At 48.5% G+C, this 24,571-nt stretch overlaps 6 protein-coding genes across 6 annotated transcripts; 3 read left to right on the top strand and 3 right to left on the bottom strand.

Moving 5' to 3' along the window:
* Nucleotides 1-237: 237 nt before the first annotated feature.
* FIESC28_07959 (uncharacterized protein) lies at nt 238-2,096 on the bottom strand (the record flags this gene model as incomplete). The annotated part of the gene is made up of 3 exons (XM_031162099.1): nt 238-311; nt 370-1,674; nt 1,742-2,096. 3 exons carry the CDS (start codon nt 2,094-2,096, stop codon nt 238-240), a joined length of 1,734 nt encoding a protein of 577 aa, XP_031013843.1.
* Nucleotides 2,097-6,322: 4,226 nt separating this feature from the next.
* Nucleotides 6,323-8,031, top strand: FIESC28_07960 (uncharacterized protein; the record flags this gene model as incomplete). Its single annotated transcript, XM_031162100.1, has 3 exons — nt 6,323-6,862; nt 6,963-7,026; nt 7,082-8,031. 3 exons carry the CDS (start codon nt 6,323-6,325, stop codon nt 8,029-8,031), a joined length of 1,554 nt encoding a protein of 517 aa, XP_031013844.1.
* Nucleotides 8,032-8,253: 222 nt separating this feature from the next.
* FIESC28_07961 (uncharacterized protein) lies at nt 8,254-15,261 on the bottom strand (the record flags this gene model as incomplete). The annotated part of the gene is made up of 15 exons (XM_031162101.1): nt 8,254-8,298; nt 8,348-8,427; nt 8,478-8,693; nt 8,745-8,853; nt 8,907-8,972; nt 9,026-9,176; nt 9,230-9,389; nt 9,445-9,832; nt 9,882-9,964; nt 10,021-10,202; nt 10,310-10,353; nt 10,577-10,604; nt 11,039-12,720; nt 12,772-14,269; nt 14,315-15,261. The coding sequence occupies 15 exons, from the start codon at nt 15,259-15,261 to the stop codon at nt 8,254-8,256; spliced, it is 5,679 nt and encodes a 1,892-aa protein (XP_031013845.1).
* Nucleotides 15,262-17,246: 1,985 nt separating this feature from the next.
* Nucleotides 17,247-18,209, top strand: FIESC28_07962 (uncharacterized protein; the record flags this gene model as incomplete). The annotated part of the gene is made up of 1 exon (XM_031162102.1): nt 17,247-18,209. One exon carries the CDS (start codon nt 17,247-17,249, stop codon nt 18,207-18,209), a length of 963 nt encoding a protein of 320 aa, XP_031013846.1.
* A 495-nt stretch (nt 18,210-18,704) lies between these two features.
* On the bottom strand, nt 18,705-19,300 carry FIESC28_07963 (uncharacterized protein; the record flags this gene model as incomplete). The annotated part of the gene is made up of 2 exons (XM_031162103.1): nt 18,705-19,223; nt 19,280-19,300. 2 exons carry the CDS (start codon nt 19,298-19,300, stop codon nt 18,705-18,707), a joined length of 540 nt encoding a protein of 179 aa, XP_031013847.1.
* Nucleotides 19,301-19,718: 418 nt separating this feature from the next.
* On the top strand, nt 19,719-20,951 carry FIESC28_07964 (uncharacterized protein; the record flags this gene model as incomplete). Its single annotated transcript, XM_031162104.1, has 5 exons — nt 19,719-19,839; nt 19,903-19,937; nt 20,046-20,175; nt 20,235-20,312; nt 20,437-20,951. 5 exons carry the CDS (start codon nt 19,719-19,721, stop codon nt 20,949-20,951), a joined length of 879 nt encoding a protein of 292 aa, XP_031013848.1.
* Between the last annotated feature and the right edge of the window lie 3,620 nt (nt 20,952-24,571).

Genomic DNA, 24,571 nt, shown 5'->3' on the forward strand with positions numbered 1-24,571 from the left:
ACCAACTCGAGGTGTACATTATGAAGCATTCCAACCCAAACCCAACTCCAATCAGACCTCTATTAGTCCGGCTCAGTTAGGCTTCATAGGCCTATGCACAATGCTCCAAGTACACCCTCCCAAGAACAGATCATCGTGAGCTAGGCAGCGTAGACTGGGTTTCGAACTCACCACTAACCATAGCTCATATCAGGGTATCGAACCTTGTCGCGTAAAAAGGGTTTGTCGGATCGAGGTTTACTCGCGAGAGACATCACGGCCGAAAGCCTTGGACTTGAGCCAGTCAACGGCAACCAGAACACGGTTTCGGGCTGTGAAAGTTTAGTTAGCATAAATCCTATACAAGGCTCAAGAATTGTCAAAACTTACTGCTGAAGCACATAGAAAGGTAAGCACTTCGCCAGAACAGGTAGGTCAAACCACCACCGCTGGCAATGTTGCCGTTGAACCAAGGGACATCAGCGACAGCCTTCTCGCTACCGATGTAGGCCAGAGAACCCTGGTGGGAGTATCGGAAGGGCTTGACATCCTTGATACGGCGGAGCTGCTTCTCGAGAGACTCAATCTCAGCAGCAATCTCGGCAGAGTTGCCCTGCTTGAGGTTCAGGCTGCTGCTAAGCTCCTTAATGCGGGCCTCCTGAGTATCGGTCTTGGCCATGTTGTTGAACAGACGAGCCAGGAAAGAACCCTCCTGGGAAGCGACCTGGGCGGTAGGGGCGTAGCCGGCAACAGCGCAGTCACCGACAGCCCAGATGTCGCGAGTTCCCTGAACAACGAGGTACTCGTTGACGGCAAGACCGCGACGAGAATCCTTCTGAGCGGGGACCTTGCCCATGAGATCACGGACGATGGGTCGGACAGCGTTACCGGTGGCCCAGACAAGCAGGCCGTAAGGCAGGCGGAGAGTCTGCTTGCTGCCGTCGGGTCCAGCGAACTCGGCCTCAACATACTCCTCTGTTACCTTCTTGACCATGGTCTTGAGCTTGATGTCGATGTTCTCCTCACGCATGGTGTTCTCGGTGTACTCAATAAGCTGCTTAGAGAACGAGGGGAGAACGTTGGGAAGAGCCTCGATGAGGGTAACCTTGAAGCGGTGGCTGATATCAGGGATAAGCTTCTTGATATCCTCTTCGAAGAAGTCACGAAGCTCTCCAGCGAACTCAACACCGGTAGGGCCACCACCAACGACGACCATGTGCATGAGACGGTCGATCTCCTCCTGAGACTGACCCTTGAAAGAAGCTCGCTCAACACAGTCCATAATCTTCTTGCGGATCTGTTGGGCGTCGCCAATCTCCTTGAGGAAGCAGCTGTTCTCGCGGACACCGGGGATACCGAAGGTAGCGTTCTCAGCACCAACTCCGATAACGAGCATGTCGTAGGGGATCTCGGTCTCGGATTGAGGGCCCTTGCCCTCAGTGTTGTCCTTGATCTTGACAACCTTGCGGTCAGGGTCGACGGAGGAAGCCTCAGCTTCGTAGTACTTGACGGCACCCTTCTTGTGGCGGAGGATAGTTCGAACAGGCTCCATGATGGAGCGGTGCTCGATAAGACCGGTTGTACATGAGGGCAGGAGGGGGGTGAAGAGGAAGTAGTTGCGAGGAGAAACGACAATGACGTTGTAGTTCTCGGTATCGAGGTTCTTGAGGAGACCAACAGAGCCCCAGCCGGATCCTATATAAGGGTATTGCGTCAGTAACTTTGTTCAATATCTAGGAGCTATGCGCGGGAAGTAACTTACCAAGAACGACAAGAGTCTTCTTGGAAGGGTCAGGCTGGTACTGCTCTTGAGGGTGGCGGTCATCGTAGATAACGTAGCATGTATAACCGACGAGAGCACCGAGGGAGAGGTATGTAAGTCTCCATGTCCATCGCAGAGTTCGTCGAATCTTGCCAGGTCTGGGCTTGGGCTTGGGGGCCTCGTCAGCGTAGGCTCTTCGGAAAGCAACACGGCCAGTGTTGTTCAGTCTCATAGCGACAGAAGGTCGAGCAGAGGTCTTGGAAACGGTAGAGAGGGCGCGAGTTGCGATGCGACTGCTGGGAGCGACCTGGCCGACCCTAGAGAGGGCCGTCATGGCTCGCGCGGAGGAAGCCATTGTGAAGGAGCTGGTAGAGAGAAGCTCAATTGAGAGCGATTGGGTCGAGAAGAGGGAAAGAGAAGAACAGGAGACACAGGACTGAGAGTCTCTGGACCAAGTGAGGGCGTCGCGAGCGTACGGGGCTGGTGACGAACAGAGGTGAGTCGAAGGAGAATCAGTCACAACCCACGAAGGAGGGCGAGAGAATTTAGTTACAGCGGAGTGAGCCTGTAGGTACCTCAGTACTTTGGACTTTGGGTTACGAGGTTAGGTTAGAAGCCGGCTGGCCGGGCACAAGGACTAAGAGGTATCTGTAGTGTAGGGTGTAAGAAAAGATGATGGCATAGCTATGCTTGGCTATGGTTGGATTGTTTTTTGCTCCCTTTCGCTTCTCTCTATTTGACGAGATAAGACAGACACATCCCGTCCTTTCCTCCATTTCTTGCTTTGCTTTGCTTGTGGTTGTTGCTCCACTAAAAAGTTCAAGTTCCCTGCCCCTGCCCGTACCTTTAGTAGCGGAGCGGGTCGGCGTGGGCTTCCGGGCCTTCAGCTAGGTGAGGTAAGGTGCAGGTGCCATGCCCTGAATGACGCCCACTGAAAGACACGACATTCAACTGGGTCGCGTATTTGTGAGAATTGATTTGAGTCACAATTCTCTTTGACAATTCATTTTTACTCACTTTGAGGGTATTCATTCAATACATGGAACCCTAGAGGTTGTTGTTTAATCCCGCTTATCAGTTCTCATATCCTAATTCCATCTCCAATCTCATATCTCAACCTATCTATCCAATCCATCGGACCGGCTTTGACCCCGATCCAGAACTCTGGCTCCAACATAACGTTACTGTCCACAGTGGAAATCGGGATTGTTCACGGCCATTTAGACAGTATTTTGCCGGTCATGATGGATGAAAGACCTAAAATTTTGCTACTCTCGCCCTTGGCATGTCCGGCCCGTCTATGAAATCAGCGAAACTCCACCATATTGAGAACCCCTGTATGCATTTTTGTCATGATGGAACGCAACGATGGTAAGAATGTGAATGAGAAGGAGAAGGAGGCGAGCAACCTTTTCAATTGGTCTTGATAACTTGCTCTGCTTCTGAGGTCTTTACCGAATAACTAACAGAGCATGTGCTTGTCATAAATTGTAACCTTTCTGTCCCATGGATGTCATCATTGTAGCCCAGAATAGGCAGTACAACTCACAAAAGGGTGGACAACAAACAACTCGGTGTCACTCCGTTTCCGGCCGTCCGGTATTCACGACAGCATATGTCACATCGGAATTCACTATCTGCCCTGCTACTTCGCAGGGCTGTAGTCAAGCGTTTAGGGGAGATATCTGATGTGCTATGGGAAAACCCCGACCCAGTGATAAATGTTCGGTGAAAACCCGGTTTCTCGCGTTCCTGTATGTCAAACCCAGTGATATCGGATAAGCTAACCAGATAGTAAACAGCATTGCAGTGCTTGCTTACGATATTCATCAGATGGAGACAAAGATATCGATCTGAAGCTAGCAACCGCAACAAAAGAGTCTCGACCATGTAGAGCAAAAGACGGATAATTTCCATGATACAGCGCGGTTAATTTACAAGTGGCTATAGGGTAATCGATATGCGCGATTTGAGTGCATTCGCATTCACATGTTGCAGGTAGCTCCATCCATGGATCCGTGGTAGCCCGAAGAGGTATATACCCTCGTCTCTAATGCTAGGAACAACAAGCGAATGGTGGAATTGCTAATGAAATCGAAATCCATGACAGAAGATCATGTTTTATCTTTGATCCTTTTCTCCTTGGGATGACAAGTCTCACCTTGTGGTTCACAAAAGTTACAGACTGCCCTGTATCATTGAATGCAACAGAGCATCATATGCCTACATATACCACCCTCCATCTCGCACGTACATAATCTAGATAAATATTTGTGCAACCTCAGATCTTGACATGTGCCGGATGACATTCGACAGAGTACTTACCCCAGAATCGAAAGAGTGTTGGGGTCTCCAATACATCCCTGACTTTCCAGTGCGGTACTGTACTGTAAGTACACATCGCGGAGCCGCAATCAGACCCTTTCTCGGCCTTGCATCCGTAGATGCGTACATCTCATCATAACAATTGAATCCGAACCTCAACTGAACCCTGAGAAAAGCCTCAGCTCCCTTAAGTTAGTGCCCGTTCTGTTCTGCCTCCTTTAGACCGGGTGGATCTTATCGTGGAGTCTTAGAGACAAGACAATCGATAATCAATGTCTCTGTCTGTCCGCAAGTGCGCTAATGATGGAACCGCGCTTGGTTGTTTCTTTTTCTTCATTGAGTACTGTATTTCGGCGTAGGCGAGCTGCGTGATTGGAGCGCATTGCAGGAGGTGTTCGGTGAGAGAGCACGGTGAGAGTGCTGAGGACGGCGTCTATTTCGACTTCACCCGTCATTTCGGTTATCTGTTTCTAGGAACAGGATATTATTAGGTCTTATAGCCACCGTTACTAAGTAAAAGCGCTACCTGACGCTGGTGACTGGTACTTGATATTGGTGATATCCGCTGTGGTTGCTGGTCGATACATGCAATAAAGGAATGCTTCAGGTAGGTAGTTGTACGCGTATTCCGCTAATTTCGTCATGAATTCGACTCGACAGTAGATGATGAAGGGTTCTCGCACAAGCCGCGTCCCTTCTTTCACGAAACAGGATATCAAGATTATTGTTTGCCACTTACTATCATCATCATCATCATCATCATCATAACTGAAGCATCAATGCTTCTATGACCCCCACCACGAATATTGATGTAATATTCTGGAACTGAATCAGAGGTGTTTTCAGGGTCCATAAAAGAAGGATGCTATCCACCGTGATTCAACATCAAACATCCACTTGACGACCAAAGCTTCTTGATATCGGACCGTTTTGGACGCCCCATCATCAATCGCAGATTTTGCTAGTTGCTGGACCCGGCATTTAACAAGCGACCCCAGATGAGGCTGATCAATCATCAAGATAAAAGGAAAATCAATGATAGGTCGCGTGATGAACTGCCTTGATCCAGTTGGGCTCGGAAGAGGGATATAACGATGCGACTCTATATGTGTTAAGGTGATGGATTTGATGCAAAACAAGCTTCAGAATACTGAATTTGTCTCGGATCAACCTGTTTGAGGCAGCCCAGTCGTTCCTGTCCAGTGGCAAGAAACCCTGTGTTGATCATTTAATTCGCTCTCGTTGAAAGTTGTTGTTATTGGACAATTGAATGGATATGAGTGTTTGTAAGAACCACACTTGCATATCGACATTGTCTGCATAACAAGTTAAAGAACGACATCCGTCTCTAATAACCAATCTATTCCACAAAACAAAGGCATGCTGAGAAACGGTTAAATGATGTGATATAGACCCCCTGCATGAATGTCTTCATTTACTTCTGGCGACCCCGAGCCGGCTGAAACAGGAGCCTGAGACGAATAGGCCCCCTGCTAGAATATTGGCCAGCACGGAGCTGAGGCCAGCCGCGCCTAACACAGCCACAGCTATTATATGCGGTGGCCCTGTTAGTAGACACAACGACAGGCTACTGTATCATGTTCCTCGCGCCCTGAATCTTACTGCCGTTTACACTCAGACTCACTGTCTCTCAGTGAATTAGTTATTCCGTCACAGTAAATCAATTTGACCACGAATGGTTCGTGATGCTGGTCTCGTGTTCAAACCACCATCTAACGTTTTAAACCCCCCTGAACCCTGAGATCGCCTTGATTCTCGTCAAAAGTATGCTGGTCTTCCAGATACTGACATGGATGTAATTGTGTCGTTAGGTCTCCAATGTAACCGTTGATCGTGTCTCATCTTTCCTCTTCGTTTCGACTTCCGCTCGTTTTCCCTCTTTCTCTCAATCATCAGAAATACAACTCTTGCCGTCTAACCGCCAAGAGCTTTTATACTTTCCTTTGTCATTCTCTTCCTCTTCCTTCTTTTGCTCAAGGCTGGCCCTTCTTTTTGAATTTGTTGATTGTTCCCCCCTCTCTCACTTATCGATTCAAGTCTGTGACTTCAATCGTAACGACACTCTTTTACCCAACACCCATTGACTTGGGTATTATCATTGATACATTTTAAAGAACATATTGTTCAAGTAATACTTATTCTTCTTACCACATAAAACATTCGCTTGGACCAATAAGAGCAGCAACGAAAACAAAACGATTACAACTACTACAACATACTACAACAACAAATACAATGGCACCTTCACCCGAGAAACGCCGCCTTCAATGGCAGACTAAGACAAAGACGAAGAGGGGATTTGCAGGAACTGTCCCAGACTGGACTGTTGCCGAAGAGGACGACGATGACAAGTACGATGTTCACATCATGAGAAGGCACTCTGTTAGGCATAGACTTCGACGACGAGACATCAGCAGCACACCCGTTGAAGAGTCCGAGGTGCTGGTGTCTATTCTACATGATGAACCTTACAACACGCAACCCGTCTCGACCCCAACCCCAATCTCAACTTCAACCTCAACCTCAACCCCGACATCTACCAAGGCTATAAAGGCGTACGAGAGTGGCAGCGACAGCGACAGTCAAAGTGGCGATGAAAGTATGAGTGATGACGAGAACGAGGAGAGTGACGATGAGGTAGAGAGCGACCCTGTACCAACTGATCAACCCATCGACGACAAAGATGTGCCATACAAGGTCAAACTTCCCGCATCGGCAACAGAAACACCAGCAGTTGATGCGCCATCAGCAGAGGGCAGCATAGAGGAAAGCATGGTGAGTTCAATCTCTTCGACCCGCATGTTTTTGGCATTGTTTTAGATTAAAGAAACATGTCATCCGCATTGAAAGCTTGGGCTTGCTAACTCATAAAAAGATTTCCGGAGGTGAGGGCATCCACTCAAACGTTCATAAGATCCTCTTGGGTGTGGGATCAGTTGGTAAGTTACTACTTTAAGTCATAGTCATTCATCAGAAGCTGACATTTATATCCAGGTGGCTTCCTCCTTCTTCTCGGTATCGTCTTCCTTGTCTGGAAGTTCCATTCAAAGAAGAGATACACGGCGAAGCCTCCTCCTCCACCTCCTGTCGACGATATGTCTCATGAAAAGCCCAACCGGTTCGAAACCCTCGTCTCAAAGCTACCTTTCTTGGGACCACGTCTTGGCCACAAAGACTGGTACACCATTGAAGACCCATCTCCTCCCTACTCTTCACATATCAGCGATGAGAAGAAGAGAGTTTTCTCTCCCTCACCCTCACCTTCGTCGCTACCTCCACCTCTGCCAGTCTCATCCCTTCCTAAGCAGTCCGCCACTCATCTCACTGTGCCCGCCAAGCCATATGGTCTCTATCGGATGAGCAGCAGGACCGAGCAAACGAACTACGACATTGATGCTACAAGTCCTACAAGCCCAGGCTTTGTGGAGAATGCTGTCCAAGTTCAGGTCGTCGCTCGTCATGCTCCCAGGCAAAGGCAAAGTCAAGGTCTTAGCCCACCTTACTACAAGCCGCAACCACAACACAACCGCGCCCCTTCGGCAGCGCCATATGCTTACGACGTTGCAAGACGCCAGACCGGTGTCAGTGAATTGTCCTCCATCTCTTCCGGCTTTGGTGACGGCGATATTGTCATAACGCCATCCTACCAGACCGCCCAGAGCGTGCCCTCTCAGCCAACACCTTCTCGCCAACCCACATGGAAGTCTACCAACACACACAGCCGTCGTGATACTGTATCCACAGTAGCCTCAGTGGAAACTCGACCGAGATTTCACTCTGTTAACTCGTGGGTGAAGCAGCAGAATGGACAACTGCGACGGGCCCAAAGACAACAAGAGCAGAGTGACGCTCCCCCAGTCCCTGCTCTGGCTCCCCCTCCTGAGCAGGACTTCAGATACATGTTGCAAGATGACGAGAGACCACGTCCAGTGGAGATGGTCTGATCTTGATTAAAGAAGCATGTTTTTATGTGTATGTATGCATGTTTGTATGTATTTATTTGTTTTGGAGTATGGTATGCTAGAGGCGTCATATATCCTTACGTTGGAGTTCATTTTCTGGTCTAAACACAACCCGCATAAACTCAAGTGTATACTCAATTCTACATCTAATAATTGAATTATATCTATACCATAACCCCCTTTTTGTGATGAAATGTCTTGAAGTTATGTCTGCTTAGCAGGGAACATCTCCCAGAAGCCAATTTCCATCTGTGTAAAGTCAGTAAGAGTGCCATGGTTTGGACGACAGAGTATCTACCTTGAGTGCATGAATGAAGATTTGCACCAGTTCTTCAATTCGAGAAGGTGACTGGAACTGGATGTGCTTTTCGAGCAGAGCTTGGTAATGGTTAACGGAGGAAGCTTGATAGATGTGAGCGTAAACTTACCAGAACCCAGCTTGACAGCATCAGTGTAATCCTCCTCGTTATAATTCTTGATCCAAGCCCAATACGTGTTGTTCTCACGCACGGTATTTTCATGGTCGTGAAGCATCTTAGCCGCGGCGCCGTAGCCAAGGAGGCATGGGGCGAGTGCCATCTGAAGACCGAGCCAGTCACCGTTTTGACCGACGTCAAGGACATAGCGAGTATAAGCGGTGCATGCTAAAGTGGTATTAGTAAGAAATGTTGAGAGAAGTTAGTAGACTGGCTTACCTTGCTTCTCTGGTGTGGCACGAATCTCTTTGAGCGAGACACCAAAGCTCTCGCAGTATGAGGTGTGAAGCTTCAGCTCATGCATAATATGCTGAACGATTTCTGTTGCCTGGAGAAGACCTGTTAGCTCTTTGATCATTTTAGGTCAAGGGTGCTACATACTCTAGAAATATCCTCGATGGTCTGCGCTTTATAAGCCGCGAGGGCATTGGCACGCGAGAAGTGAATCTACAAACACTTGTTAGTCAAACATGATAGGTTACCACAAGATCAAGACAGACCAAATAAAGATAGTCCTGGATGATGTAGCCTTTGAAAGACTCGAGAGGCAGAGTCCCATCTCCCATAGCCATGACAAACGGATGGTACACAAACTCCTTCCAGACATCACGAACATCTGGGCGCTCAAGGAGCCATTCGATGAAGTAACCACTGTGGATTGAGTCAGTGAGCGTTCGATGATAGTAATAGAGAGATCTGCTTACGGAGCAAAAGGAAGAGTATAGGTTGAATGGAAGTGGTTCAGAGGACCGTGTCCCTTGCCCAGTCCTGGCGCAGTGCGAATTGCAGCCTCGATGTATCGACATGCTGATTGAACAGCCTTGGGCGTTTCAATACCTTTAGACAGATTCGAAGCGATAGCAGCTGAAGGACCGTTAGCATGTTCCGAGTTTTCTCTCAAGATAAGGCCATCACCTACATGCTAGCGAGCATCCCGTGCCGTGGGTGCTGGAGCTTGCTTGATAGGGACTCTTCACCCTAATTACTTCTTCATTTCCTCCAACAAGCACGTCAAAGACAGAATGCTTCTCCTCTTCAGTCTCTGCCACGGTAAAGTCTTCTTTCATAGGACGGTGCCCACCCTTGACAAGCACCCACTTGGGGCCCAGCTGCTGGATTCTCTTCGCGATAGTCTCAAGATCTTGAACGTCGCGAACCTCGGGAGCTTCTTGGCCATTTTGAGACAGGATAAGTACTGCCTCAGGGATATTTGGGGTGAGCACTGTGGTGTGTGGTAAGAGGTGCTTGCAGAGATGCTGAATGGCTTCATTGGGGAGCAGTGTTGCGCCAGAGGTTGAGACCATGACCTATCCACTGTAAGAAGGGCGAAGAACAAGAATTTGAGGCTAAACATACTGGATCTACCACAAGACATGGGATGTTGTGTTTGGTGACAGTCTTTCCAACCATCTCTATCGTCTCTGCCGAAGCGAGCATGCCTATAAAGGTGTATAAGTTATGCCGTTGGCTACTGGACGACGTATGTTTTACTCACCAGTCTTGATGACATCAACTCCAACATCTTCTACACAGGCATCAATTTGCTGAGAAACAAATTCGGCAGGTATGATATGAATGCCCTTGACGCCCTGGGTGTTTTGTGCAGTAAGGGCTGTAGTTGCTGTCATAGCATAGCAGCCATGAGCAGCAATGACTTTCTGGTCCGCTTCAAGTCCACTAAATTAGAATGGAATCAGCACGCAAACATCTCACTCAAATTATTAAATATGCAGGAATCCGTGTCATGCCACTCTTGAATGAAAGGCAAGACGGAGTCGACTTACGCTCCGCCCGAGCTGTCCGAGCCTGCGATAACAAGCACCCGTCCCTGTACCATAATGTTCTGGTTTCTCACAATTGGCCTTCTCAAGATTTATAAGATATAGACAAATGATTCTCTTTATGAAGAGATATATATCATGTGTAGATGTCGAGACGAGACTTAATCCCGCGTTCGGCCTTGAAGCGGCGTGGGATTGGTGGGGCTCAAGTAACTCACGTCACTATGGCTAAAGGCCAAGTCGTACATATCAGTTCATGATGTTACTAACCTGCTCATATAACTGATTAGGGCGATAACTATCATCCATAGCCGATAATCAATGTACAATTCTTCTAGATCGAGTTATACTGGGTAGAGCAACAACTTGTGATTCAATACAGAGACTAAGTATGCGAAATAAATGGACATCACCGTTGTAAATCGCTTCAAAATGCTCAATTCAAGCAAACATCTCCTACTCAACATCAGACCGGCAGTCTTTCTTCCTTGACTTTTTGCCCAATAACTCCTTGATCCAAATTCCAACCCGGACACCAACCCCTTGCTTCAACCGCGCACCACACATAGGTATATATACAACTCAAGATCGCCTCCCGAACGTGCCATCATTATTGTTGTCATTGGTATCATACAGTTGAAACTTCCCAACTTGATCTTGCCATTGGCTATGTAATTTCTTCTCTTTTGCCTTCATCGCCTGCGCCTTTACCGCCGAATCCGAAGAGGGGACGGTGCAAGTTCTGGCGGCGGCGCCAACGGCTCGCTGATACTGCGCTGCCTCTCCGTTCTATCGTCGCCCGAACTGTTCTCGCCCTCGCCGCTCTCTTCTCCGCTATCATCGCTACTATCGTCGTCGTCCTCGCTATCCTCGTCAAAAACAATTTGACGCATCACGTTCTTGTCGAACAGGTCTATAACCATCCTCCGCACTCCCAATCGGTAGTGGTTCCACTCCATTGCAGCCATCACCTCTTTAAAGAATTGGGTGCTTCGGAAGGCTGTTGGCTTGTGCGCTCGCAGCTTTTGAAGGTCCGTAAGCGCCTTTTTGTAGAGAACCATGTTTCCAAGATCCACAATGAGTTCCAAGACCCTCGTGTTTACGTCCGCGTCGCTCAACAAAGCGGGAAGCTCTGATGGCTCAAGAGGTGGCTTAGCAGCTCGAGGAGGTGGTGCTTCTTGGGCTGTGCGTTGAGTCGATGGCAAAGTGATTGACGTTACCGTCTTTTGTTTCCACGGAGTCAGTGACAGTAGCTTGTTTAAGTTGTTGGGTATACAGAAACCAAGCGAGCTGCCCATGGGTGTTGTGTTGGCATCCCAGCCGTTCTCAGAAAGAATCTCTAGACCGTGTGTTGACCGGGAAATCAGGCCGAGAACAAAGAATGCCGTTCCGCGTAGACTCATCACCTCGTGATGCTCGGCAATCTTGATGATATGCTCCACCACATCATTGGACTCCAAGAAAGGGGCACCAAGCTCCATCGATCCAACATTGCCGACTGCCCAAAGACATCCCTTGACCTTGGTAAGCATCTCTGAATCGCCTGTATCCATGCCGTGCTCGCGGATTGTAGCTGCAAAATCTTCAAAGTGACCCTTGTCACTGAGCAGTCTACATCCTTCTTGGGTACGAGTCAACTCTCGATAAAAGTGCGGCGGTACATGGCTATCATGATACTCCCCATCGATCTCACCGTCGTTGAATAAGCTCATGCGGGGGTTGTGCTCGTCTGTGTCCATAAGGAAGGTCTTGGCTAAACCTGCCTCAATGACCTTGACATAAGTGTCGTTGCGTCCTAGGAACCAATCGTCCATTTCATTGCTGATATAGTCCAATCCGTCCAAATAGTGGTATCCAATAGAGGTCGACAAGAATCGCAACAAAAGCGGTGCTCCGATCTCACCTAAATGGTCAAGAGCTGGCCTACATTCAACGATATATTCCAGATAGGTCTTGCGATTACAAGCCTTCTCAAGGATTTTGACAGCTGTTGCACAAACTTCAATCTCAGGATCATAAAGTTGCGTTACCAGTAGCTGAATAGCCCATTTGGAATCACTGACTCCACCCTGCCCATTGACCGATGGTACTGGGCGAATCGCGTATTTGCGAAGGGCATTTGTTGCGTGAATGCGAATATCCTTTGTACCGGCCGTCAAAGCTTTGGAGATCAGCACACGGGGATGCCCTTGGACGCTATAGTCGAAGCTTGAAAGAAGCAGCTTGATAAGATCGGGTCTCTGCTTTAGATCCATGATATGATAAATCATGTTGAACATCCTCCATCGTTCTAGTAGCTGAAGTCCCTTGGGATCACCACTCAGAACACCAACCATCGAGAAGTAACCCGCGCACAGTGTGTCGGTCACTCGATCTTTCGAGAACATGGGGTACTGGGCTGTGAGTCCACTAGTCTGAATCGATTGTTAGCAAGGAGTGATACATGCTCGGGCAATAGACCGTACCGGATCGCATTGTGCTAAGCATTCTGCTATCTGCCTGAGCAATTTGCTGTCCGCCAAAAACTTGATTCCTTCGGGAGATTGAAGCAGCGAGTGCATCAAGGCGCAGCCAGCCCGCACATACTTTTGAGTGGCCCGCGTGTTCTTGACATTGGCGAATCTATACTTAAATGGTCGGTAGAAACTGATGATTCTCTTCATAAATTTTGATGCTTTGATAGCTTCTTCGAGTCGCTTGCCGCTCTGCAAAGGTCCGTCAATGATCCTGATAATGGTTTCCCAGTTCCACTTGGCATAGTTGGAGCTGTTCAGCACGTTGCTATCAATGAGGAGTTGCCTAAATGTAGCATCATCAAAAACCTGAGATTGGTGAGACTTGGGTGCTTCATCAAGTGCTGATAAGTCTGCATTATTGTTACCAGACGACAGCGCCCCTGATAAAGCACCCGACGGCGTGCTTCGATATAATGTCCGGCTGACGCTGCTGATTTGGTAAACGATCCCTGACGCTACCCAATGATCGTTATTGCCAATGTTAGCCGCCGATGAGAAGAGCTCCGGTAGTAAGTGAAGCTCAGCACTCCAAGATGGAGGCAAAAGGCGACTAGCAAGCTTGAGTACTTCGCTAATCAATAGGGTTGTTTTGCGCTGAAGTGTTGGATTTTCATCCCCTTGCGCGATCTTCAGGAGAATAGGTAGGAGACCTGCTCGTATAAAGACGGCGAGTAATAGGGCTGTGTAGTGCTCGACGAAATTTTGCTCGCCGCTATCCTCTTCCATGAATTGCGACTGACTCTTGTCCTTCTGGTTTGACTTTAGATTAGCCACTCGGCCATATGTCGTTAGTCTTCTTCCTGCTAAGAAAGATGTTGCCCATGCTGGTGGCTTGATGCGCAAAAGAGAGAAAATAAGGTCGAGAATAGTTTCGCGGACCACATCGCTGGGTAATAGCATGCTCGTGACAAAAGACCGGATTGTTCGTAGATCGTACATGCACAGAGTCATCAGCCCAGGCCATGACTTCAAAGCTGTTGCGATGGCTTTAGAATTCTGTTTCATAACGGTTTCGTTGGTGAGGAGGTGGTCGGTAAAGACAGTGAAGAGCGCCTCGAGGCCATAGCCTGGCTGTATGTACTTTCGTTTCCGAGGGTGATCGAGCAAGTATAAGAATGCAGATGTCAAACTCTCGGGGGCTTTGTAGACACCTTCTGAGAGAGCTTCAGTTAATGGTCCCAAGCCACCAGATGCCACCAAAAGTGCTGGATCCTGCACAATAAGCTCTGCCAGTGTCTCGATGCAGATAGGTCGTAGACGATCTATATCTCCCTCGACCGATTGGCCATTTGCTCGTCGATCCTCCCCATGCTCAGCGACTGCAACAACAGTGCGTACAACAGCTCGAGAGACCTCTTTAACTCCACCCTTGACATCAAGGAACGCGCGGACGAACTTGAGTGCCTGCTCCCGTTCAACATCCGCCTTGCGATAGTTATTCAGAGACCTGAAACTGTCAGCACAGCGGATTTCTCTAGGCTGTGGTACTTACCGAATTACTAAATAGTCGGTGTTCAGACTACGAATCTTCTTGAGCGATGCAACATCGGATATAGCATATCTCGTCATTCGATAGCCAGCAGCCACAACCTCGCGGCTTTCGCTCAAAAGCATTATCTGCATGCGGAGTCCAAAGACCGACCAAACTAGGTCATATTTGAGAGTAGGGTATCGCTGGAAAAGATCGACCAGTTGGTTTCCTCGTGAGACGTAGTACTCGGGCATCATGCCCTCCACTTCAAGAGCTTGAAGCAATTCAGCGAGCGCAAAAGTCGGGCTTTCTGTTGGCTCTTCAGCATCGGACTCTCCAATGGATCGTGTCACGCTCTGCGGTGAGCGCAGCCCAACGGGTCTAGCAGAGTCGATAGTATTGCTCTGTGTACGGTTTCGTTTTGGCGTATCTGGCGGTATTTGTCGTGTACGCTGGGCATCGGAGATCTTCTGGCGTAGGTCTTTAATACGCAGGTTGCTTGCGTTGAGCTCTGCCTCAACCTTCTGCCGTTGCTCTTTGGTCTGCTTCGCTTTCTTAGAGTTCAGCGCCTCGAGCATGTTCTCGCTGCCCTCCTTAATTTTCATCTCGCGGTTGAGTCTTTCTTTAAGATTTGCTAGAGCTTGCTCTGCTAGCGTGTCCGCGTCGTCCTCATCTACCTTGTCCATGAAGCTGCTCGGGTATACCGACCCCGCCTCTGTCTTACTCCCAGCCCGACTGCGCAGCTCTGAGCTGAAGCTGCCTGGAGCAACATTGAGACTGCTTCCCCTAGGCGCAAAGGAACCGCCTGAGGCGCCCAGATTGCGATTGTTGGCGCCATTGGGAGGCTGTAGACCAGAATCACCTCGATCAAAGCTCGTGCGGCCAGATAACTGCTGAGGTAGGCTGGGTTGTGAAGATTGGCTCGGAGGGGTCATTCCCTTTTGAGCTGCAGCAGAGGAGCTCAGCATGACAATGGCGAGCAGCCCACCGGTTGGGACTGGGCCCAAGAATGGTGGAAGGGCATTCGTCGATCAGCCCGTTGTCTGGTATGTCGAGTGCAAAGGATGCGATCGCGGTTTAGGCTCGTATACGGTACAATATCGTTTGGCGTAATGGTCGTGCCCGATACGTGGGGGTTCAAAGCGACAGCTGCAGCGAGAGTAATGATAATGTTTCTTCGTATGTATAGATATATCCGACCGCGTTTTTGTCGATCGCGTGGAGACGTTTAAATCTGGATAGAGGAATCGTGGTTCAAGCTGGAGTTTCGAGAGAGCGGAGTCGTCGCCTAGGTACCTGGTTAAGGTGCGTTTGCGTTGCGTTGCGCGTAGGTTTGGATCGGATTGGATGCGACACTTGGTGCATAGGAACCCAAGCAACAGTACAGCCACGAGCAAAAACAAAATGTTCAGATCAACAACATAAGAAATAACTAGATTGATGCCGGTAGACTACTGATGTAGATAGGCCAATATCAAGAGCAAAACGAAGGAGACTCGAAGAGCAGTTGGACAGGGTTCGATAGAGGAGCGAGCAGATGATTGGAGGATCGAGGTGAGAAGTCGTTGGTTTGCGGGACAGCCAGGGCCTAGAGTGGAGGCAGGCAGGACCTAGACAGGACCCAGCCAGATGGTGATGCATTCCATTTACAGGCACTAAAGCTAACCTGCAGCTCTATAAAATGCAGCTGCAGACTGCCCAGGCCGTCACTAAAAAGCAACTTTAAAGTGCCCTGGGATAGAAATCTGAAGATCTTGTAGAGTAGGTAGTGTGCTGTGGATACTCTGAAGAATGGAGTTGAACAACGAGGTATTCCTATTCAATGCCGAGATTATCATTTGATGTCACACAACAGTAGTATAGAGAAGAATCGTCTCAAACCAGACAGCCTATTATTACCATCTATTCCAGCCTCGTGTCAATTACCAGCCGCCGCCTTGTGATCAACTCCTTATCTTGAGTAACAATCCAACGTTTATCGTGTCTGTATAGCCTCAAAATCTTATTCAATGGATGGATTGGCGTCATGACTTTTACAAATCCTTATGTCTTGTCGGTTGAAGTTTCCTATCAGCAGTTCTCCCAACCATCTCCCCTTTGCTAAAGTTGCTTATCAGCATCTGGTAACAATGAACGAATCTTTGCAGAATATCATGGTATAAGTGCACTCGTAAAGGTGAATTTATCATTGTGTAGGTAGGCAGCTAATATGTATAGTCCGAGGATACTAAAATCCTGTTGATTTTGTCTTATCATGTGCTGATATTCAACCTTGGACCTGCAACTTTATCATGGCCAAAACACAACGACCTACCTAAGCTTGTCTTGTTTATCAAATCGTTTAATCTTCTGCATATTCACATCTCACAGAAATCATGCGGTCAAAGTCGCATTTTGACTAGGTTAACCCATGATAGAGATAAGATAGAGATAAGAAACTTGCATAGTCAAAAGTCCAATGCTTCAGGCGGACCCCGATATACCGGATTTCAGGGCATCGGCGTCCTCCGTAGCCCGGCACCGACCCTGATCGCCCCATTTCATAGCAACGCTTCAGTTCAATACCTTCCTTGCCAATTGCAATACCCGGCCTTGGCTCTTCGGCCGCAGGCGCTTCTTCTCGATGGATCGCCAGCGTCCGTCTCCGTCCGTTGAGCCGCTTGGGGTAGGTACTTTACCGTTGGGGAGCTGGCATTGTTATTAGGAGGGGGGCTGACGTTCCAACCGTCTTGTATATATATTAGAAACCTGTTCCCTCCCTTCTTTCTTTCGTGTCATATCGTGTTTGATCTTAACCTTTCTCATAAATCGCCATCTCCCTCAACAATAGTGACTCTCATCCTTTGTTGCCATATAGCTTATCTGAGACCATCATCATATACAGCTTCTGTTTTCATTCATTAACCCACGCCAAAGCAAAACACAAACCGATAACAGCACCAAAGTTATCACGATGCCTTCCGTATCTGCTGCTCGCTATGGCAAGGACAATGTCCGCGTCTGTAAAGTCGACCGCGATGCTTCTACTGGTGTTCAAACCGTGACAGAAATGACCGTCTGCTGTCTTCTCGAGGGAGAAATTGAGACCTCCTACACCAAGGCCGATAACAGTGTTGTCGTTGCCACCGACTCTATCAAGAACACCATCTACATCACCGCCAAGCAGAACCCCGTCAACCCTCCTGAGTTGTATGCCTCTATCCTCGGCAGCCACTTCATTGAGAAGTACAAGCACATTCACGTTGCCAACGTCAGTGTCAAGACTGTTCGCTGGGCGCGTCTTGAGGTTGATGGCAAGCCTCACCCTCATAGCTTCTCCAAGGATGGTGAGGAGACCCGAAATGTCGAGGTCCGAGTGAGCCGACAGGAAGGCATCGAGATCAAGAGCTCTCTCGTTGGCTTGACTGTTCTGAAGAGTACCGGATCTGCTTTCCATGGCTTTGTCCGTGACGAGTACACAACGCTCCCTGAGACATGGGACCGTATCTTCTCGACAGACGTGGACGCCACATGGAAGTGGAAGAAGTTCGACTCTCTCGCTGCTGTTAAGGATGCCGTCCCCAAGTTCGACAGTGCGCGTGAGGCGGCGCGTACTATCACCCTCAAGACGTTCGCCGAGGACTCGAGTGCTAGTGTACAAGCCACCATGTACAAGATGTCGGAGATCATCCTCGAGACTGTGCCCGAGGTCGCGACAGTCACCTACTCACTACCTAACAAGCATTATTTCGAGATTGGTAAGCCCAATTACTATCCCCATACTGGAGCACTCATACTAACTCGTCGATCAGATCTGAGCTGGCACAAGGGGCTCAAGAACACAGGCAAGGATGCCGAGGTCTACGCTCCCCAGTCAGGCCCTAATGGTCTCATCAAGTGCGAAGTGTCCCGAGACAGTCTGCAGTCAAAACTATAAGCCTGACAAGAATGTTGCACATTTCTTAATGAGAGAGGTCAAGATGTAATGACATGTAAGGCATCTAAGATGAAGATTGATACCAAGCGACTTGCTTAGATTCGATAATAGATATGAGATAATCGATTGCGTTTATCAACCCGTTGCTGCTTGTCTTTGATGGTGGTCAGTGAAAATGGCATCTTTCAGCGATTGCTGTAAACCGTATTGAGATCACAGCTGTTGACTTCAGTTGTAAAGCGAGTCAGTGATGATGCCCGCCTAGATCAAGGGGCCTCAAGCAATAACGTCTCGCCTAGTGACCCGGATTGGCAAGGCATTGGCTGACTTTGGAGCGTAACGAGAGACCACAGCATGGAAAACGTTGATAATTGCTTGATGCTAGGTCATGAATATACCCAAAATATTGGTACAGATAGTACAAGGACTTTCACAGTCCGCCCACACTACTCTTCAACCCAACCCATCATCCCATCGTAAACTGCCTTGCTCGCTTTATAATCTCTTTTTATCGCCCTCACGAACCTTTTCGACAGCCTTCTCCCATCCAGGCTTGCCCACCTGCACACCACTAAACCGTATCAAGTTCTGCTTGTACGGGTGTGCATCTCCCTCAAAAGCCTTGAGTCTCGCCAGCCGCTTGTCTCGTAGTCGGTTCTTGGGCAACATGCCGCGCACAGCCTTGCGTAGCACTTCGCTGCCTCCGTGCTGCTCCATGAGGACATCCATGGTCACCGTCTTGAGACTACCAGGTCGAGTCGTGTGTCGGTAGTATGGCTTTTGCCACTTCTTTCGGCCAGTTGTGTGAAGAGCGGCGCAGTTTGTGACAACAACGTAGTCACCGCAGTCGGTTGAGGGATCGAAGATAGGCTTGTTCTTGCCCATGAGGAGGACGGCGATGCGGGATGCGAGACGGCCGAGTGAAGGAGGTGTTACACCGGGCTGGGTAGATAGAGTGGCATGAGGAGCGGAAGCAGAGACACCGTGCCATACTCGAGAGTAGGCGAGTTTGGTCTATTCGACATTGGTTAGAACTGAGGAAGTTTTAAAGATATACATGAATTGCTCACCAGACCGAGAACTTGCGACATGCTGGAGGTCTCGAGAGAACGATCTCTCCAATAATACCTCCAATTGGTTCGATCAACCGTAGAACGGGAAAGGAGGGGTCGAGTCGCCGTAAAAGGTGCGTTAAGCTGTATCGCGAGATCTCCGACGCTGAAACGATCAACCAGAAAGTTTGGATCCAGATGCCAAGCAGTGAGTAGATTGCTGAGTCAGGATTTTGGGATCGTCACGTGTCTTTGCTCCAGGCTTGTCTCAGACTCTGTAGCTTAACGTCGCCCGATTCCCGAAGTCGCTGGTCCACTTCTTAAGTCGGGGGGTGTAACTCGGGACCCCGACGTAGGTTGACTTATGTTATCACTCAATTGTGGGTGGATTTCAAAGCAGCAGACAAAACCCGATCACGCTCGTGCTACAACCTCCTTCTCCTCTTCTTCTTGACAAATGCCTCCAAAGTTTACGCCTATTAGACTCTTTACAACTACATCTTTACTTGCTGTAGCCGGCTATTCAGCTTACCAGTACCGGTTTTCGAATATTAACTCTAAGACCACGCCCCCCACTTGTAAGTTCTCCAATTCATGGGCTTCTCTTACACTGCGAGTATGAAACTAACAGGCCAACACAGCACCCAAGAAGATGACTGTTGATAACTCGTTTGAGGTGCGCAGAAAATTCTGAACGATGACTCATGGCTGTGGAAAGGGGACGAGGAGAGTTGTTGAGATCTTTCACCACAGCAAGTATACTAATGAAACGTCTTGAAAACAGACCCTCTTTGCAGTTCCGCTGTCATGTGACGGCTGTATCAAAGCCGTTTCAGACTCTCTGTATAAGCTGGGCGGTATCAACAATGTCGAGGGTAACCTGGAGGACCAACTAGTATCTGTCAAGGGCACTGGTAAGGCGAACTTGTTTCTGGAAGCGTGTATGCATATACTGACCGTGCCGTTCTTCCAGCTGCCCCATCAGCTATTGTGGAGGCCATCCAAGCAACTGGTAGAGATGCCATCCTGCGTGGATCAGGAGCTTCAGACAGTATGTGAAATCTGTTTCCTTGACCATCTGTATTGTGTTTGAATCGCACTGCCGTGGACGATCCGTCTCTGCCGAGCATCAGCTTCGTTTCTTGATACGGTGCACGACTGACCTGAATCTTTAGGTGCTGCTGTCAGTATTCTGGAGACGTTTGAAGATCCTGTTGATGGTAACTACGAGGAACCCAGCCGGGATGTGAGAGGTTTGGCAAGAATGGTTCAGGTCAGCTCAGGGCGAACACTGGTCGACTTGACTATCCGTGGTGTCTCGCCAGGCACATATCGAGCTTCCATCCGTGCGTACGGCGATTTGAAGAATGGTGCAACCTCAACAGGACCCGTCTGGTCGGGAGATGATCAGAAGCTTCGAGGAGATCTAGGACTTGTTGAAGTTGGCAAGGATGGTAGAGGCGGTTCGTTCATCGACCACGGGTTTCAAATCTGGGAAGTTATTGGCCACGCCATGGTTCTGACAAGACAAGATGAGAAGGCCGAGCCTCTCAAGAACGATAAGGATACCGTTGTGGGTATCATCGCCCGAAGCGCTGGCATGTGGGACAATGATAAGACCGTGTGCTCTTGTACAGGCAAGACACTCTGGGAGGAGCGTAAGGATGAGGTCAATAAGGGCATGCTATGATAGCGAATCATTTGCCAAATCACGAATCGATGATAGAACGAACAAACATTGGCATTGGATAGCGTCGAGCATCGGACGAACTCTGACTTGTGGTATGATGTGTATGTATGCGTTGAAGAATCCTGTTCATCTGGTTAACAGCACAGCCTCCCCGCAAATTTGAAACACAGCCCTTGTCATGGGAGCCTGGCTTTGGAAGTAACTTGTGGAGGATCTGTAACGGGCGATCGTGCTGTGGCGAGATGTGGTGCGATACCAGACTCTGGGATAAGATTGAACATGGGATGATGGTTCGATGCTGATTCCAAAAAGGCAAGAGGCTTGACATATGACAGGTCCTTACGGAAGAATCAATTAATCTAGACGCCCATTCTCAAGTTCTTCGGAATTATCTCTTGCGGTCACAAGTTCTCGTGATAAAGAGTGAGAAACAGCTGATGGAAATGCTGTGACAAGGGCATGAACAGGAAGTGGATTCTTAGATCCACGGCCTCGGTGCATTGAGACTGAAGCCTGGCTGAGATGAAGATGAAACCTTCCAGACAAGCCACAGAATCATGGGCTTCATGCGAGACAGTGGTGTAAAGTGGTACCTGTATCAATGTTCCACAACGCTTTAAGTTGTTGCCAGGTACAGGTACGGCAGCTGATAATGTAGGGATAATGCTTAGTACATCTACCGATCATACTCGCACAACAGCCAATAGTCTTCTATATTCTGGCAGAATTCAAGACTGAGACGAAGCATAACGGGGATAGCATGGGGGTTTGTAAGAGAAGGACGGGAGCGGAAACACGGCTTGGTATTAGGGCAAACTCTCCGGTTTGCATAACAGATAGAGTCAAGATCTGATGCGACGATAAGAAACAGGAGAAGACGAAGATGAAGACGAAGACACAGACGAAGAAAAGTGATTGTTAACGGCTTATCTAGATCTGAAGTCTAAGACAATGCCGAGCCTTAGCGGACGAATGTTGGACTGCTGGCTAGTTGTGTTCCCCAAAATCTATTGGCTGTAACGAGAAGTAAACTGATAGCTGGGTTTCATGCAGAAATGGCATTGATTCTGGCTTACACCTCAAACAAAACCCGATTAAGCCAACTCTTAAGCCAAGACTGCTTGTTCTAGTTGTTGAATAAACATTGACTCTATTCAGGCTAAGCAAATCCTGACTTTAACTTCCATCTATCATCGCTACCTAGGCCATCTATCCTAAACCGTATAACCTTACAACTGCTAGCTGGGTACAAGGGTTTATAACAGCTTCCTTGTTGAAGTTAGCAACCTATGTTTGATGAGCAAGATCTCTGGGTTTTGGACGAGATAAACTATTTGCACTAGGTAACTACTGAATAATAAGACAAATTATTTGAACTCAATAATGTTTCAAAAATCTGGTGCCTGAATGCCATGACGTCTAGAAACATTCTGCTACGTCTTCGGGTCTCGGGCTGTAACCAGATTGTTACCCCTGGCAGGTTGGAAGGGCTCCATGGGGCTCCGGATCGCTATGTGCCGAAGGAAGTAATGCACCATCCTCACTGCTGCAGTCGCAGCTGTCGTAATGCCTCCTTGATAGAAGGGGTGAGTTTATATCCGTGTTGTGCTGTTGGCCAAGTTAGCAGGCCCGAAGAGAGAGGGAAACTTCAGCATTGTCATGCGTGATAGAGACAGGATGAAGGCACTGTGTGACAGTGTTACATTGGGTCTTTGAATACATATGTATGGATGCGTGTTGAGTGGCCGCATTAGCGTAGAACGCGCGCGGTAATCGAAGCAACAAGGCAAATTCTATGGTGAGATTTGGTCTAATAGATGAAGGACTTGCAGAGATGCCCACGGCAGCAGTCAGTTACCATGAACATGTGAGCGAGTATGTTAATTATGGCAACACGTATTTCATGATGCCGGCCTCGGCTTGGTACTCATCTCCGTTGCCATGGTCCCGTAGCATTGCCAAGATCGCTTGAAGCTATTAGGGTTGAATCTCGGCTGTACGTGGACAAAGACATAACGTCTTTTCCCGTCGTTTTTCTCCCACCGCAAGTTAGATCCACCGGCAATTATTGGACCTCGCATACAGTACCACTGGTGAAGCTTCTTTTGATCCCGTGCACTCGGGACCGAGATAGTCATGCCTAGTGCATCGATTGGATTTGCCATGATCCGTTGTCCTGGGCCTGACCTGTGGAGCTCACCGTTGGGTTTACGGGTTATCACTTTGACGGTCTGACCCAAGGCGCTTAGAATCAGATTAAAGTTGATCGAGAGACACGGAAGGCACGTCATTCGACACCAGCAGCTTGGATGCATTCAGTAGCGTCTTCAAGAGCTTCAGCCATGGCGCTGTACCGGGGTATATCCTGTAATTAATTGCTGTTCAAGTCCATTTCTGGTTGTTGGCACTTCCATTAGACGTAAAGAGGATTCGTAGTAGGCGCCGAGGGGTGGGCCGTCTAGGGAAGACCCTTGACTGGCATCCAATCACAAGGTGTGCCTGATAGTCACCAGCACCTGTGACAATCGCTGCAGCAGGTGCGTAAACTTTCCCCGTCGTCTAAGCAAACCCTGGCAGACCGTTAACCCCAAATCAACAACCAACGATCAGAACTCGGATCGAACCTTTCGATTCTCAAGGCATCTGACGAGGCTGAGGATTGCAGTGGTTCGATTCAACAGGAGAGCTGGTTTCATCACCAGCAGAATTTCTGGTAATCCGAATCGTCTATCTGCATCACATTCATCTAGTCATCTCATCACATCACTAACTACTCCTAGACTGATCTAGAACGGTTAGTGATGGATAGGCATGCGATACAATCTATCGGCGAATCTCACTTAGATCAGACCCTCATTCAATCTTCTTTTCGAAAACTACCCGAAATCGAAACGAGACGAGGAATTGGGCTGGCAGCTCAAACCCGGCCCGGTAAGAGTGCGATTCTCTTACAACAGGCTAGCGGTCGATCAGACGTTGCACATGCTGGATACATTTCAGATCTCAGATACAGATACCGGATACAGACTGCAGTTACAAACATTGTTGCTGGCTGTAGCAGATGGGAAAAGAAGAAGAAAAAGAAAACGCTGGACCCTTGTTGCACATCCCCCTGACCCGCCCTGCAGAGTGTGGTTGTAGAGAGTCAGGTCCCCTACATTATTGTAAACCGAGGGCTACAGTAACTTAGCCTGTGTGACAACCATCTCTTGACCAATTCCTGTCTTCTTTAGGCGCTGAGTCTAGATGTAGTAACCAGTAGTCGCCCGATATGTCATATCAAGTAATTATGCATTGAAATCACTCCCATCACCGCGCCATTGAGTCTTGGCTCGAAGTGATCAAGTAATAAATCAATATTCCGAGAAACAATCTCCCCTACAGGTCTGGGCGGTTTTGTTCTTGAAGGAAGTTTTCTGCTCTGCCATGTTCTTGCAGCTGAACCGGAGAGAAACATCCCACTTAACACCAGACCAATTCTTGGCTCTGTAAATGCCCTGCGCTGTTTTTACCAACTACGTATGATAGATACTGCCGAGAATGTCGTCTCCTCTTTTGAAATTGCGTCGATGAACAGAATTGTTACTGAATCGAGATCACACATTTTGTCTCATCTGTGG

Source organism: Fusarium coffeatum, assembly GCF_003316985.1.
Source record: "Fusarium coffeatum strain FIESC_28 chromosome Unknown BRIP53273_contig_179, whole genome shotgun sequence".
NCBI lineage: Eukaryota > Fungi > Ascomycota > Sordariomycetes > Hypocreales > Nectriaceae > Fusarium > Fusarium coffeatum.